At 44.7% G+C, this 17,365-nt stretch overlaps 1 protein-coding gene across 4 annotated transcripts in view; it reads right to left on the minus strand.

Annotated features, from left to right (window-relative positions):
* The window catches only part of xpr1b (xenotropic and polytropic retrovirus receptor 1b), a 155,996-nt gene extending 138,631 nt beyond the window's left edge, over positions 1 to 17,365 (minus strand). For all 4 annotated transcript variants that reach the window (XM_060929362.1, XM_060929353.1, XM_060929345.1 and 1 more), the window contains exon 1: positions 16,957 to 17,365. In XM_060929362.1, the coding sequence (XP_060785345.1) occupies positions 16,957 to 17,025 (69 nt within the window). In that variant the 5' untranslated portion in view covers positions 17,026 to 17,365. The remainder of the gene's footprint in view (positions 1 to 16,956) is intronic.

The following is a 17,365-nucleotide window of genomic DNA, read 5'->3' on the forward strand; positions in this document are numbered from 1 at the left end:
ATGGCCCATATATTTATTTCTGTAATATCTCAAAAAAAAAAAAAAATCAGGCCATTCTGTTCTGTACCTGGGAAGTTATTTAATTTGAGGGGATTCCTGAGCGAATAACGTGTATGAAATCGCTCGCTTCGCGCGGTCAAACAGACCGAGGAAGTCCGTGTGACCGTGCACAGACAGTTCCATCATTCTGTCGCTCAATAAACACCCTGATCACACCGAGGTCCTCGCTGAGCGCCGATATTTATTAGTTTGGTCCTGCGATAACGTCTTTTCCGTTACCGTAGTCGGTCTTTCGTGTTTTGTTCGCACGCACTCGCGTCCTCCATTTTCCTCTCCTGTTTCAAATTTGTATCCCACGATGCCCTGCGCGAACGGTGAAAAGCCCACCACGTGATGGTGACGTGATGTAGTATCTTGCATTCGGAGATAGCAGAGAATTTAGGGCCAAAATAATTAGGTGTCGGGGAAAATTCTTTTCTTTTCACGACCTACGTTTGAAAAATCTGAAAGGCGGTCTGGCTTTAATGTTCAAACATCAGAATGGGAAAAACTGACTCAGAATGGACTGGTCTGAGTATTTCAGAAACTGCTGATCTCCTGGGGTTCTCACACACATAGTCTCAATACAGAATGGTGCGCAAAACAAAAAACATCAAGCTGAGTTGAGTGAGGGACAGTTCTGCGGGTGGAAACAAACGCCTTGTTGATAAGAAAGACATCAGAGGAAAATGGACAGATTGGTTTGAGCTTTTTTGCCAGGAAGGACTCGGATAGTAACTCATATAATCACTCTTTGCAACTGTGGTGAGCAGAAAAGCATCTCAGCATGCAACGGCAGAAAAAAAAAAAAAAAAAAACACCACAGTGGGTTACACTCCTGCAGCCAAGAACAGGAATCTTGAAATCAAGAACAAGTTCAGATTAAAAAGTGGCCGGTGTGTGCGCGCGCTAGGGCTGTAACGATATGCGTATCGAAATCGAAATCGCGATACGCAGAGCCACGATCCGTATCGCGATACAAGAAGGGAGAATCGCGGTACACCCTTTCAAACTTCTCCTCAGCCCAAAAACAGAGGCGCTTCCAAACTTCAATTTATGAATACTTTACTTTTTATTTAAATTACATTTTAAACTTACTTAAATTACTTTTTTTTTTATATCTATTAGTAAGTCATTTTTTCGCCGACCTGCGACAATCTTCTGCGAGTCACGCAACGTCCACACTCGCCACTGGCAGAGCATTCATTTCTTTTAAGCGGTCGCCATTCTGGTTGCGACGCGGGGAGCGAATCTGTAAACAAGCAGCTCATTGGCTGGCTAGGTGTGCCACAAGCCAATCACAATCACTTGACCGGAAAGGCATGCAGTGTTGCCAGATTGGGCGGGTTTAGGTGCTTTTTGGCTGGTTTTGAACATATTTTGGGGTGGAATTCACGTTAGCAATATCTGGCAACACTGAAGGCATGTCTGCTTGGGCGGAAGCCTTCTGCGGCAGTTACATTTTGACACGCGAGCAACGTTTCACCATAAAAATTCCGTAATTTCCATCTGCTTTCCGCGATCACAGAAAATCATTGGCCCTATGAGAGTGAGACAGTGAGAGAGCCCCCCCCAAAAAAATCTTAACGGATTTACACGATTTGGAAAAATGACTTTTTCAGAACTGAAAAAAACAGAGCGTCCGGCTCAACAGTATTATTTTGAGAAATAAAACAATCTTTGGATATACATTTGTTCATTTTTGCATACATATTACTCATTCTCTGCAGTGGTCTGAATTATTTGTTATTAAATAGTTAATGTAAGTAAGTAAATGTTAAGTCAAATTTACTACTTTAAAAAAACATTTAAAAAAAAATCGTGGGCGTATCGAATCGTGGGTCAAAAATCGCGATACGAATCGAATCGTGAGTTGGGTGTATCGTTACAGCCCTAGTTTGTACATCTGGAGTATTAAAAGCAAGTTCCATCTAACTAGCAATTGAGCTTTTCAGATGTTGAGATTGCACCACTTTTTTTAGCCTAGATAATGACAAACGATCGATACGTCAGTACCCTGGGGATCTTTCACTCGCCAGATTGGCATCAGATCGTTACGTAATGATTCGTTCACTGGATCCGGTTTTCTCTCATACAAGTGAGAAATCAGTCTAACTTGGTTTAACTAGTCATGGTAGAGCTATTTTCAAATTGCACCCCCCTCGACGTGCCTTCCTTTGCGACAGAGAAGAGATGACTAATAGGTCAGCAGGTTCGGACTTTGGAGACAGCGATAATCTCATTACCCATAGGCCATTAAACCCGATAGCGTCCGAGCGCTCTAAAGCCGCCTCCAATTACTCCACGAGTGCAAAAGAATTCGAATGTCGTCTTGCATGAACCATTCTTTCAAAGCCTGTGCCAACGTGAGGAGACGAGCACCGTTCGGGAAGTCACACCAAACAGGTGGGACGATGTCGTCTAACCTGTTCCAGAAGTCAGAAATATTGGATGGGCAGGAAAAGACGTGTGCGCGCTTGTGAAACGTCTTCGGTCTGAAGCGGGATTGAAAAATGACTAGTAAATTCAGATCTCACAAAAGTAGGCATATTTGCTCTCGTGGAGAGAGAGAGAGAGAGAGAGAGAGAGAGAGAGAAACACGCTGTCCTAGTGACCCGGGGTAGCGCTGGTTAATCTAAATGTCGGATTAATCATTACTCGTGCATGTGTGTGCTCAATGGATTTTTCGGTCCCAGGAGAAGAGGTGCGATTCTTCGCCGCCATCACGGTGTTGCTGCGATCGTCTGGAAACCAGCTTTTTTTTTTTTGACTGGACAAGACACCTTGGCGTAAAAATTTCATTCCAATTAATCAAAATCCACAGCGCAGAGATGAGATAGGCTAGAAGTTCCAAGATACACTTTTTTTTTTTTTTTAAGGCAAAGCAAGTTTATTTTATATAGCACATTTCATACACAATGGCAGTTCAATGTGCTTTACAGAAGTAAAAACAAAAACAGTAAACAACAGAGAAATAAAATTACATAAAATAATTTTATTTTTATTCTAAAACAATTAATTAAAAGAATTAAAAGAAAATAATAAGAACTAACAATAGTAGAAATAAAATAATAAAATGAAGTAGAAGTTCAAATAGGAGGAGAAAAAAAAAGAAACCAGCAGAATAGAATAAAGTTAAAATTAAAGTAAATTTAAAACATGCAGAGAAAGTAAAGATTATAAAAAATGTAAAGACGACAATATTAATTATTTAACAGAAAGCATCTGAAAACAGCTTGGTCTTTAACCTAGATTTGAAGCTGCCAACAGCAGGAGCATTTTTGATGTCCTCTGGCAGTTGGTTCCATAGCTGCACTGCATAGTAGCTAAAAGCTGCTTCACCACACTTTCGCTACGTTCACACTGCAAGGCTTAATGCTCAATTCCGATTTTTTTGTGAAATCCGATTTTTTTGTGAGGTCGTTCACATTAACAAATATATGCGACTTGTATGTGATCCTCAGTATGAACGAAAAGCGACCTAAAAGTGTTCCGCATGCGCATTGCAGGATACGATGACGTCACACGCAGTGAGCATGGCCAGTGTTTACGGAAGTAAAACCGCCCGGTTGCGGTATGACCCATCCAATCTAGCTTGAATAGCTGTATCCCCCCAAATGGAAATCAGCTCCCTAACCTCTGCGTCCTTCCATTGAGAAGATTCAGAACCTTCACAGCCCGAAGCGTCCCTCGCATTGATGTCATGCGCAGGGGCGCAGATACGTTTTTTGAACTGGGGGGGACAAAAAACTGGGGGGGACAAAGCTGCCAGCAAACCAACCCCAACCCCGATATGCCTGTCAAACTTGTTGTGGGTTACCATAGCAACCAAGCTCGAGCTCGCAACCTGTGCAGTCTGCGCAGCTCAACCAACCGAATATCAGTCTTTGTTTTGTTTTATGTGAGTTGTTGCAACTATGTATACACTGCCGTGCACCTCAATAAACCGAATGGTAATTAGTCTTTTGATTTTTCCGTGAGGTTTGCCTTATGCAAAGAAAGACAGCATAGACGTTTTTTCCTCCCTATAAGTGGGGGGGACCGAGCAAGGTGAATTTAAATCTGGGTGGGACGAGTCCCATCCTCTATCTGCGCCCGTGATTATGCGCCATGTTGTTGTAACTTTTTTTGAGAGACCCGCCGCCTACTTCAGCGCAGAATAGTGACGTTTGTGGCTTGTTGATGACGTGCAAGTCGGATGAATGCGACCTGGCGGTTCAGACTGAAGTCGCATATGAAAAGAGCGGATAGGAATCGGAATTAGGACCACATATCCAAACGGCCTGGGTCGGATTTGAAAAAATCGGATCTGTGTCGTTCATATTGTCAATAAAAGATCGGATACAGGTCACATATGGGCGAAAAGATCGGATTTGAGTCACTTCAGCCTGCAGTGTGAACGTAGCCTTTGTTTTAACAACTGGTTTTAATAGTAAATGTTTCTGTTTTGATCTGGTAGATCTGATTGGGTTAGGCCGCTGCAACATATCAGAGAGGTAATTGGGCCCTGTACCATTTAGAGATTTGTACACCAGCAGCAATGCTTTAAAGTCAATTCTGTAGCTTACTGGAAGCCAGTGAAGGGACCTTAGAATTGGAGTAATGTGCTCTGTTCTTTTTGTTCGTGTGAGAACCCTCGCCGCAGCATTTTGAACCAGCTGAAGTCGTTTGATGGTCTTTTTTGGCAGGCCTGTGAAAAGGCCATTGCAGTAATCAACCCTACTAGAGATGAAGGCATGTATTAGTTTTTCCAGATCATTTTTTGTAGTGGTGTGCAAATTAATCGTCATGGCGATGCATTGCATCGCCAACTTTCACGATATACTGCATCGATTCTTGATGCCAAATATCGATTATTAACGTTAAAAAATAAATGAATAAAACTGTATGAACGGTAGGCGAATATCAGCCAAAAACAAGTAGCCTAGGATACAACATCCAATCATGTAGATGGCGCAGTGGAGTTGTTGACGCCCGCTGCCTTCTTCATGCCATTGGTATTTCCGAAAGCGGGCGCCTAGTGCTCTCTCTGTTTGCAACATGGACGAAGCCGAGAAGATTCGCGTGCCTCCCTCACAGCTTAAAGCCGATGTTTGGACGCATTTCGGCTTCCGAAACAAAGACGGTAAAAATGAAATGGACATGACTCACGCAATTTGTAGACACTGTAGCATGTCGATAAAGTATTGTGGAAATACAACAAACTTAAGAGCACACATTCAGAGGCGCCATCCAGACAAACTGCAACAGCAACAACCACCACAACCCATGATAAAACAAACAACCCTCGACAGCAAGCTCGCACCCTCATCTGTACGTGCGAAAAAAATAACTGAGTCCATTGCAGAATTCATTTGCCAAGATTTACGGCCATATTGCGTGGTGGAAAATCGTGGGTTCAGAAGTATGATACACACTCGAGCCTCGTTATGTGATCCCTAGCCGAAAACAATTTACAGAAGTAATGATCCCGGACATGTATGAAAAGGTAAAGCTACAAGTTAAAAAATCCCTCGCCTCTACAGAAAGCGTTGCCCTCACATGCGATGGATGGACTTCGCGAGCCACAGAGCTAAGGTATTAGGCAGAGACCCGTCCACCCGTAAATTTGACGGGCAATTGCCGATTTCAACGGGCAAGTATACACACAGACGGATACTGAAACGGACAATAATGCTGAAAATTTTCGCACATGAATACTCCCACATGTCATCCGATAAATCCAGTTATGTTCCGCCCACACACGGACTGGCCATCGGGAGTAGCGGGAGTTTTCCCGGTGGGCTGGTGGTTCAGCGTGGGCCGGCGGAGGAAAAAAAAAAAAAAAAAAAAAACAGTTGCGCGCTGGCCTTTAATATGATAAGCAATGTTAACAGTTTCTTTAACAAACTGTTAACATTGCTTATTACAGTTGCGCGCTGGCCTTTAATATGATAAGCAATGTTAACAGTTTGTTAAAGAAACTGTTAACATTGCTTATCATATTAAAGGCCAGCGCGCAACTGTTTTTTTTTTTTTTTTTCTCCGCCGGCCCACACTGAACCACCGGCCCACTGGGAAAACTCCCGCTACTCCCGATGGCCAGTCCGTGTGTGGTTCCGCCATCATTTACAAATCGTAAGAAACACAGTTTAATACGAAAAATACTGAAAACTTGAAATGAAAAATCAGAATATTTCATCGTTTCCGCCATTTTGGCCCGCACTGAATCTTGTAACATGCGGACTGAATAAATCGCGAATTCTGATTGGTCGAAAATTGCCAAACACCCTGCGTTGTAGTTTCCTCTTTCTTGGCGGGAGAACCGCATTTTTTTTTTGCTGACTCACTCTTCTGGATCAAGATGAATCCCAACAAACGCCCCAAATTGAATGTGACAAAAACTGATTCGTTTTTCCACAAAAAGACAGAAAAGGTATGTGTGATACATTGATTAACAAGGGGGGTTTCATTGGGGTATGGTAAAATAGAATACTGTTGTTGTTTTTTTTTTATTAAATACTGTAACTAGATCAAAAGATTATATACAATTCATTGTTGTTTATTTTCTTTTCACTTTTGTTACCAAATCAAACACCATACATACATCTGATACATTCAGGAGTGAAACTGAAAAAAATACAAAGTAAAAATATGCAATATTTCTGATCAAAAATTACACGCCATTTCACCCTGAAAATGTCCTAGAATGCAGGAAATGAAGTCTAAATTTCAAAAATTTTCTGGGGGGGCATGCCCCCAGACCCCCCTAGAGGGACTTCGCGCCTGCGGCGCTCGTCTTCGCACCTGCGGCGCTTATCAGGATTATATAAAATATTATTTTTGACTGGTAAATTTCTTTTTCTGCCTAATACCCTACACAGAGCCATACCTCACTATAACATCGCACCACATTGACGAGAGCTGGGAGTTGGTTTCTCACGTGTTACAGACTAGGGCTCTGTTTGAGTCCCACACCAGCACCAACATTGCACACATTCAGTTCTATTGATCATATGCACTTTTTTCTCAGTGTGCCATCTGATGTCTGTTAAATGTTATTGTTAATGGCAGCTACTTAAAATGGCAGTCACTGATGAGCCTTATTTTATTAGTTTTCTTTTATTATTCTACCTTAATCATTTGCATTTTTTGTAATTAGTGTGTCCACCAAAGTATTAAGAATGTTTTAATGGCAATAATGTTAAATAAATTCATGTATATATGAACTGAGTTGCTGTGTGATGTATCAATTGAAGACACTATCCAGATCGTACACAGCCACTGGTAATTATGCTCTATTTTTTACATTTTCACTTAAATATATTGAAAATATCGCAATGCATCGCAATGATTCAAGAATCGTGATGAATCGTGATAGTATCGCATCGTGGCATGTGAATCGTGATTCGAATTGAATCGTGAAGTCTTTGCCAATACCCAGCCCTAATTTTTTGACACAAGTCCTCTTAGTTTGGAAATGTTTTTTAGGTGATAAAATGCCGTTTTAGTGATTGCTTTCATGTGCCTGTCAAAGTTTAGCTCGCGGTCAATGAAACACCAAGATTTTTAACCATTTCTTTAGTTTTAATCCCTTTAGTGTCAAGAATAGTGGTAATCCTGAGTCTTTCGTCTTTTTTTCCAAATAAAATGACTTCTGTTTTATCTGTGTTCAGCTGAAGAAAATTTTGTGACATCCAGTTGTTGATTTGATCGATGCACTGGTAGAGACATTCAAGGGGGGCATAATCATTAGGTGATAGAGCGAAATAAATTTGGGTGTCATCTGCATAGCAGTGATACAAAATTGAATTTTTATTGATAATTTGCCCAAGTGAGAGCATATAAAGGTTGAAAAGTAATGGTCACCATTCGACAGGTTTAGACACTTTTATTCTTCCAAACAACAAGGCTCCATTTAACCGCAAAGTAAAACTGTATAATAAATAAAACAGCTCTGGAATGAAATGCTACGGTGCAAAAAAGTTTGTACCCCCCCCCCCCCAAAAAATTTCCGTCACTGAAAACACAACAGAAATGACGTTACTTTATTTAATTATTGTTTTTATAAACACAGCTATCGTTATTTAAATTTTTAACTCTTCATACTTCATAACAGATACCCCTTTTTCCACCAAATCAGTTCCAGGGCTGGTTCGGGGCTGGTGCTGGTTCACAACTCCTTCAACTTGCAAGCCAGCTGAGAACCAGTTTGCTTTTCCATAGCTCACGGTGCTAAGGGAAGCCACGTCATTACGTCGCTACGTTTGCATAAACCTTGGCGCGAATATCGAAGCAAAAACAACAACAACAATAATAATGGATGACTTCGCGTTTGTACAGCTGCTGCTTCTCGTCGCTTAAAGGGGTACCAAATATAATATATACAGTTGCTGATGTGACAAAGTAACGTATTCTTAAGTATTCTATCAAATGTATATACTAGAAAACAACGAAATATCTTGGTAATTGTAAATATAATACTTTATACGCTTAACCGCACAAGAGTCGCCATTTTTAAAAGACCGTGACGTCAGCGCTACCCACTGCACTAGCGGAACTCTCCGAAATAGAGGAGAGAAGCGTGTAATCATGGCATCGGGCGCATCAAGTGAAAGCGACAGCTCTGTCGAATCATACGAAGAGATCCCGCAAGACACACTGCAAGCAGGCTATGGCTTAGAAGGGTACCAGTTTGAACCTAGGAGAGGTACTATGTAGTGGAAGTTCATTATGTCTAACTATTAAAGCTGTTTTAAGTTCGTTTCTTAAGACAAGGATTCTTTAAGATGTTGCCTTGTCGACGGTTTCGGCGAGAATCTTCCGCCTTCTTCAAAACAGTCACCAGATGTCGAGTGGTGACGTGCCTTATCAGCTGATGTTACGCTACGGAGGCGTGAACGTCCCGCCCCGCCCAATTTGACAGGTAGTTCACGCCTCCTGCTGTCAGGTCGCTCCCCCAGGACACATCTGGTGACTGTTTTGAAGGCGGCGGAAGATTCTCGCCGAAACTGTCAACAAGGTAACATCTTAAAAAATCCTTGTCTTAAGAAACGAACTTAAAATAGCTAGGAGAGGTACTCTCGACTCCGGTGATGAAGGCCCAATCCCAATTCTAATTTCTACCCCTACCCCTCCCCTCCCCCTTCCCCTTGGCCCTTCCCCTTGAAACTGAGCTACAAGGGATAGGGCTTGAAATTCAACCCCTACGTATTGGGATAGCCCTTCAACGATCGCATACGTCATCGCGTACCTCCGTCAGCGTTTACGTTAGCAAAACGCGACCAAATGCGTCACTGGCTGCGACCAGCCGCTACAGTCAGAGCCAGAGGCAGAACCAGAAATCTCTGCTGGCAGGGTGTGATTTGTTAACTAACACCACTGAATGGGATATCTTTGGCGCTTCGTGCACCACATCCGACAGAATGAGGTGTCAGAACACTCATGTAAACAATAAAAGCGAGAATAACAGAACAAAACGTACGCAGTCAAGCAACCGAAAACAATACTCACTCCCAAAGCTTTTTAGCAGCAGCTTGGATTTCAGAAATCGCTGCTCATTCTCCGCTCGAAAGCGAATCAAGCGGCGTGTTTCCTCTGGATAACAACTTAAAACACGTAAATAATGGAGAAAATACATTTATGACAATCTTTCGCCGCGGGAACCGCCATCTTTCTGAAATCCGCATGAAATCTCGCTGAAATCCGCATGGCATTGTGGGAAATCACTCAAACCCCTTCGTTCGGAGTCAGCTCCAGGAAAATCTCCGTTTGGAGGGGTACAGAAGCCCTACCCCTTCCCCTACCCCTCCGCGTTAACTGGGATTGGGATACCCCTACCCCTTCACGTGAACACGCAAAATGGAGGGGAAGGGCCAAGGGGTATGTCCAAGGGGTGAAATGGGATTCGGCCGAAATAAGAGAAGAAAGCTCGGATGACGGCGAGGATGAGACTGATGCTGACCATGGGCGTGGCGAGCGTGGGGCAGAGCGTCTGCGTGCAGGTGACACGGCGTGGTGCTCGTGCGGAAAATGTAACGTGGAGTTGCTCGCGAGTCCAGCAGAATTTATTTGCTGCAATGAGATAGGCGCCACCCGTGGACTTGCGAAATCGTCGCAAGAGGCAGAAACAGGTATTTCACACGTGCTATTCCCAACCTCAACGAGCCAACACAACTGGGCACATACATACGTCACGCAGAGAAAATGAACGTGCGTTCTGATTGGATAAAATTAATATCATGGCGGGCTGTTCAAACTGCGGAAATAGTTTGCTCGAGCTACTTTCAAAACACTATAACTTTCCAACCTTAGAACAAAAAACTTTTGTAAGTCTTGAATAAGGTTCGTTAATGTGTGTTTTATTGTTATATTCACTCTATATATTGCCCTCTGTTCCCCTTTAAAATGGTGATCTTTCGCGGTCTTGTGATTGTTGTTGGTCTTAACAACTCCGCCCCCCACTGACGTAAGCGGTTCTTTCCTCTGGCCCAGCAGAGAGTTGGCGCTAGCCTGGAATCGGTTTTTCTGGCCCCAGAGCCAGTTCTTTGTCAGTGGAAACAGAAAACCCGGTTCCAAACTAAGCACTGGCCCCGAACCAGCCCTGGAACTGCTTTGGTGGAAAAGGGGCAAGAGAGGCCACTTTTTGTGCCCCCCCCCCAAATTAAATAAACCTCAGGAAATTGGATCAGCCGTACAGCGCTGTCCAATCATTATACAGGATTACTGTTTCCTGAGAAGTCAGTTCCAGTTGTTCCAGGGGTCCAAGCACCGATGTTGCAGTAGCCCGATGGTAGATGGAAAGATAGACATCTAGATTGCATTTCTCTTGTTTAACAGCACCAGACCCCTTGATTTCAAGGTTAATGAGGTGTTTTTTTATCTTAAATATACCGGTCTACGTCAATCGGCTTTCCCCGATATTGCTGATTAACTTGCGCATTTGCAACCTAAAGCCAAGACGTACGGTATGCCGTACAGTACGAGTGAGGCACCACATCATTAAATCATGTCTACGTGGTACAATGTCTTACATGTTTCATGAAGTGGTGTACATTACTGAGTAAGGCGTGTTTAAAATCGTACAGTGCTGCTCTACATGACTGAATAAAACACGTTCAAGTCGTGCAGCGTTGCTCTACATTACTGCACAAGATGCGTTTAAGTCGTACAGCGCTCGACATTACCAAATAAGAAGTGCTCAAGTCATACAGCGCCACTCTACATTACTGTAGAAGACGTGTTCAAGTTGTCCAGTGCTGCTCTACGTGACTGAATAAAATATGTTTATATCATGCATTGCTGCTCCACATTATTGAATAAGACACGCTGAAGTCATACAGCGCCACACTACATGACTGAATTTTTTAAAAAGCAGTTTAAAGTCGTACGTGCTGCTCTACTTTATAGAATAAAACTCGCTGAAGTCATACAGTAATGTAGAGCAGTGCTGTACAAGACGTGTTGAAGTCATACAGTGCCGCTCTACATGACTGAAGACACGTTTACGTCATACATTGCTGCTCTACGTTACTGAATAAGACCTGTTTACGTTGTCCAGTGCTGCTCTACTTTACTGAGTAAGGCGCATTTACATCGTACACTGTTGCTCTACATGACTGAAAACACGTTTACGTCGTACAGTGCTGCTCCATATTACCGAATAAGACGTGTTGAAATCGTACAGCGCTGCTATACCTAACTGAAGACACCTTTACGTCGCCCAGTGCTGCTCTACGTGACAGAATGAGACGCGCTTACGTCGCCCAGTGCTGCTCCACGTGACGGAATGGGACACGTTTACTTCGTCCAGTGCTGCTCCATGTGACTGAATGAGACACGTTTACTTCGTCCAGTGCTGCTCCACGTGACTGAATGAGACACGTTTACTTCGTCCAGTGCTGCTCCACGTGACTGAATGAGACACGTTTACTTCGTCCAGTGCTGCTCTACGTGACTGAGTAAGACACGTTTAAGTGGTCCAGTGCTGCTCTACGTGACTGAGTAAGACACGTTTAAGTGGTCCAGTGCTGCTCTACGTGACGGAATGAGACATGTTTACTTCGTCCAGTGCTGCTCTACGTGACTGAATGAGACACTTTACTTCGTCCAGTGCTGCTCTACGTGACTGAGTAAGACACGTTTACTTGGTCCAGTGCTGCTCTACGTGACGGAATGAGACACGTTTACTTGGTCCAGTGCTGCTCTACGTGACAGAATGAGACACGTTTACTTCGTCCAGTGCTGCTCTACGTGACTGAGTAAGACACGTTTAAGTGGTCCAGTGATGTTCTACGTGACTGAATGAGACACGTTTACTTCGCCCAGTACTGCTCTACGTGACGGAATGAGACGCATTTACTTAGCCCAGTGCTGCACTACGTGACGGAATGAGACACGTTTACGTCGTCCAGTGCTGCTCTACGTGACGGAATGAGACGCGTTTACTTCGCCCAGTGCTGCTCTACGTGACGGAATGAGACACGTTTACTTCGTCCAGTGCTGCTCTACATGACGGAATGAGACGCGTTTACGTCGTCCAGTGCTGCTCTACGTGACGGAATGAGACGCGTTTACGTCGCCCAGTGCTGCTCTACGTGACGGAATGAGACACGTTTACTTCGTCCAGTGCTGCTCCACGTGACTGAATGAGACACTTTACTTCGTCCAGTGCTGCTCTACGTGACTGAGTAAGACACGTTTAAGTGGTCCAGTGCTGCTCTACGTGACGGAATGAGACACGTTTACTTCGTCCAGTGCTGCTCTACATGACTGAATGAGACACGTTTACTTCGTCCAGTGCTGCTCTACATGACTGAATGAGACACTTTACTTCATCCAGTGCTGCTCTACGTGACGGAATGAGACACGTTTACTTGGTCCAGTGCTGCTCTACGTGACGGAATGAGACACGTTTACTTCGTCCAGTGCTGCTCTACGTGACTGAAGACGTTTAAGTAGTCCAGGGCTGCTCTACATGACTGAAGACACGTTTACATCGTCCAGTGCTGCTCTACGTGACTGAATAAGGCACGTTTAAGCCCTACACGGCTGCTCTGCGTGACTGAAGACGACATGTTTACGTCATCCAATGCTGCTCTACGTGACGGAAGACATGTTTACTTCGTCCAGTGCTGCTCTACGTGATGGAATGAGACACGTTTACTTCGTCCAGTGCTGCTCTACGTGACTGAATGAGACATGTTTACTTCATCCAGTGCTGCTCTACGTGAATGAATAAGGCACGTTTAAGTAGTCAAGGGCTGCTCTACGACTGAAGACACGTTTACATCGTCCAGTGCTGCTCTACGTGACTGACTAAGACACGTTTACATCATCCAGTGCTGCTCTACGTGACTGAATAAGGCACGTTTAAGTCCTACACGGCTGCTCTGCGTGACTGAAGACAACATGTTTACGTCATCCAATGCTGCTCTACGTGACGGAAGACACGTTTACGTCGTCCAGTGCCGCTCTACTTGACTGAATAAGACACGTTTACGTCGTCCAGTGCCGCTCTACTTGACTGAATAAGACACGTTTACGTTGTCCAGTGCTGCTCTGCGTGACTAAGACACGTTTACGTCGTCCAGTGCTGCTCTACGTGACTGACTAAGACACGTTTACGTTGTCCAGTGCTGCTCTGCGTGACTAAGACACGTTTACGTCATCCAGTGCTGCTCTACGCGACTGACTAAGACACGTTTACGTCGTCCAGTGCTGCTCTACGTGATTGAATAAGACACATTTACATCGTCCAGTACTGCTCTACTTGACTGACTAAGACACGTTTGCGTCGTCCAGTACTGCTCTACTTGATTGAATAAGACACGTTTAAGTGGTCCAGTGCTGCTCTACTTGACTGAATAAGACACGTTTACGTCGTCCAGTGCTGCTCTACTTGATTGAATAAGACATGTTTACATCGTCCAGTGCTGCTCTACGTGATTGAATAAGACACATTTACATCGTCCAGTGCTGCTCTACATGATTGAATAAGACATGTTTACATCGTCCAGTGCTGCTCTACGTGACTGAATAAGACACGTTTACGTCGTCCAGTGCTGCTTTGCTTGATTGAATAAGACATGTTTACATCGTCCAGTGCTGCTCTACGGAAGACACGTTTACATCGTCCAGTGCTGCTCTACGTGACTGAATAAGACACGTTTACATCGTCCAGTGCTGCTCTACGTGACTGAATAAGACATGTTTACATCGTCCAGTGCTGCTCTACGTGACTGAATAAGACACGTTTAAGTGGTCCAGTGCTGCTCTACTTGACTGAATAAGACACGTTTACATCGTCCAGTGCTGCTCTACTTGACTGACTAAGACACGTTTACGTCGTCCAGTGCTGCTCTACGTGACTGAATAAGACACGTTTACGTCGTCCAGTGCTGCTCTACTTGACTGACTAAGACACGTTTACGTCATCCAGTGCTGCTCTACGTGACTGAGTAAGACACGTTTAAGTCCTACAGAGCTGCTCTGCGTGACTGAGTAAGACACGTTTACGTCGTCCAGTGCTGCTCTACGTGATTGAATAAGACACGTTTAAGTGGTCCAGTGCTGCTCTACTTGATTGAATAAGACATGTTTACATCGTCCAGTGCTGCTCTACGTGACTGAATAAGACACGTTTACGTCGTCCAGTGCTGCTTTGCGTGATTGAATAAGACATGTTTACATCGTCCAGTGCTGCTCTACGGAAGACACGTTTACATCGTCCAGTGCTGCTCTACGTGACTGAATAAGACATGTTTACATCGTCCAGTGCTGCTCTACGTGATTGAATAAGACACATTTACATCATCCAGTGCTGCTCTACGTGACTGAATAGACACGTTTACATCGTCCAGTGCTGCTCTACTTGACTGAATAAGACACGTTTACATCATCCAGTGCTGCTCTATGTGACTGAGTAAGACACGTTTAAGTCCTACAGTGCTGCTCTGCGTGACTGAGTAAGACACGTTTAAGTCCTACAGAGCTGCTCTGCATGACTGAGTAAGACACGTTTACGTCGTCCAGTGCTGCTCTGCGTGACTGAGTAAGATGCGTTTAAGTCCTACAGAGCTGCTCTGCGTGACTGAGTAAGACACGTTTACGTCGTCTAGTGCTGCTCTACGTGATTGAATAAGACACATTTACATCGTCCAGTGCTGCTCTACGTGACTGAATGAGGCACGTTTACGTCGTCCAGTACTGCTCTACGTGACTGAATAAGACACGTTTACATCGTCCAGTGCTGCTCTACATGACTGAATAAGACACGTTTACGTCGTCCAGTGCTGCTCTGCGTGACTGAGTAAGACACGTTTACGTCGTCCAGTGCTGCTCTGCGTGACTGAGTAAGACACGTTTACGTCGTCCAGTGCTGCTCTGCGTGACTGAGTAAGACACATTTACGTCGTCCAGTGCTGCTCTGCGTGACTGAGTAAGACACGTTTAAGTCCTATAGAGCTGCTCTGCATGACTGAGTAAGACACGTTTACGTCGTCCAGTGCTGCTCTACGTGACTGAGTAAGACACGTTTACGTCGTCCAGTGCTGCTCTGCGTGACTGAGTAAGACACGTTTACGTCGTCCAGTGCTGCTCTGCGTGACTGAGTAAGACACGTTTACGTCGTCCAGTGCTGCTCTATGTGACTGAGTAAGACACGTTTACGTCGTCCAGTGCTGCTCTACGTGACTGAGCAAGACACGTTTACGTCGTCCAGTGCTGCTCTACGTGACTGAATAAGACACGTTTAAGTCCTACAGAGCTGCTCTGCGTGACTGAGTAAGACACGTTTACGTCGTCCAGTGCTGCTCTGCGTGACTGAGTAAGACACGTTTACGTTGTCCAGTGCTGCTCTATGTGACTGAGTAAGACACGTTTACGTCGTCCAGTGCTGCTCTACGTGACTGAATAAGACACGTTTAAGTCCTACAGAGCTGCTCTGCGTGACTGAGTAAGACACGTTTATGTCGTCCAGTGCTGCTCTACGTGACTGAGTAAGACACGTTTATGTCGTCCAGTGCTGCTCTACGTGACTGAGTAAGACACGTTTACGTCGTCCAGTGCTGCTCTGCGTGACTGAGTAAGACACGTTTACGTCGTCCAGTGCTGCTCTATGTGACTGAGTAAGACACGTTTACGTCGTCCAGTGCTGCTCTACGTGACTGAGCAAGACACGTTTACGTCGTCCAGTGCTGCTCTACGTGACTGAATAAGACACGTTTAAGTCCTACAGAGCTGCTCTGCGTGACTGAGTAAGACACGTTTACGTCGTCCAGTGCTGCTCTGCGTGACTGAGTAAGACACGTTTACGTCGTCCAGTGCTGCTCTATGTGACTGAGTAAGACACGTTTACGTCGTCCAGTGCTGCTCTACGTGACTGAATAAGACACGTTTAAGTCCTACAGAGCTGCTCTGCGTGACTGAGTAAGACACGTTTATGTCGTCCAGTGCTGCTCTACGTGACTGAGTAAGACACGTTTATGTCGTCCAGTGCTGCTCTACGTGACTGAGTAAGACACGTTTACGTCATCCAGTGCCACTCTACTTGACTGAATAAGACACGTTTAAGTCCTACAGGGCTACTCTGCGTGACTGACTAAGACACGTTTACGTCGTCCAGTGCTGCTCTACGTGATTGAATAAGACACATTTACATCGTCCAGTGCTGCTCTACTGGACTAAGACACGTTTACGTCGTCCAGTGCTGCTCTACGTGACTGAATAAGACACGTTTAAGTCCTACAGAGCTGCTCTACTTGATTGAATAAGACACGTTTAAGTGGTCCAGAGCTGCTCTGCGTGACTGATTAAGACGCGTTGAAGTGACACAGTGCTAGCTCACGTTAGCTAACTGGAATGTATAGCTTAGCTTAATGCGCCCCGGGTTTGGTTTTTTGTTTTCTTTTCTCCTCGCTAGCTTTAGCTCGGACTCACCTCATACTGGATGTACTGTTTCCTCCACTCCGGAGTGATATGAGCCGCCAAATGCTCGGTGAATTTCATCCTTGCGATTTGTCGACGCTCTCCTTCAGCAGGTCTCGGTGCGAAATCATCCGCGGCGGGCTGAAGAGAGAAGAGGAATCAGAAGCAGAAGCAGCAGAATCTCTGACCGCGGCCGCTCTTCACCCTGCAGTCCCCGCTCCACGCAGCGCGGCACGCGCCACACTCGGGCATGGTTTAGTATTTTTATTTATTTATTTATTTGAAATTAATTAAAAAAATGTCACCGTCCTGAATGTAATTTAAATCAATCACTCCTCCCGAGCTGCTCCGCTCAGCGAGCCGCTGCATATTAACAATTCCTGGATGTTTTCCGTTCTAAAAAAGCCCCAGCAGCCGCCAC

This window comes from Neoarius graeffei, chromosome 1 (genome assembly GCF_027579695.1).
Source record: "Neoarius graeffei isolate fNeoGra1 chromosome 1, fNeoGra1.pri, whole genome shotgun sequence".
In the NCBI taxonomy this organism is placed as follows: domain Eukaryota; kingdom Metazoa; phylum Chordata; class Actinopteri; order Siluriformes; family Ariidae; genus Neoarius; species Neoarius graeffei.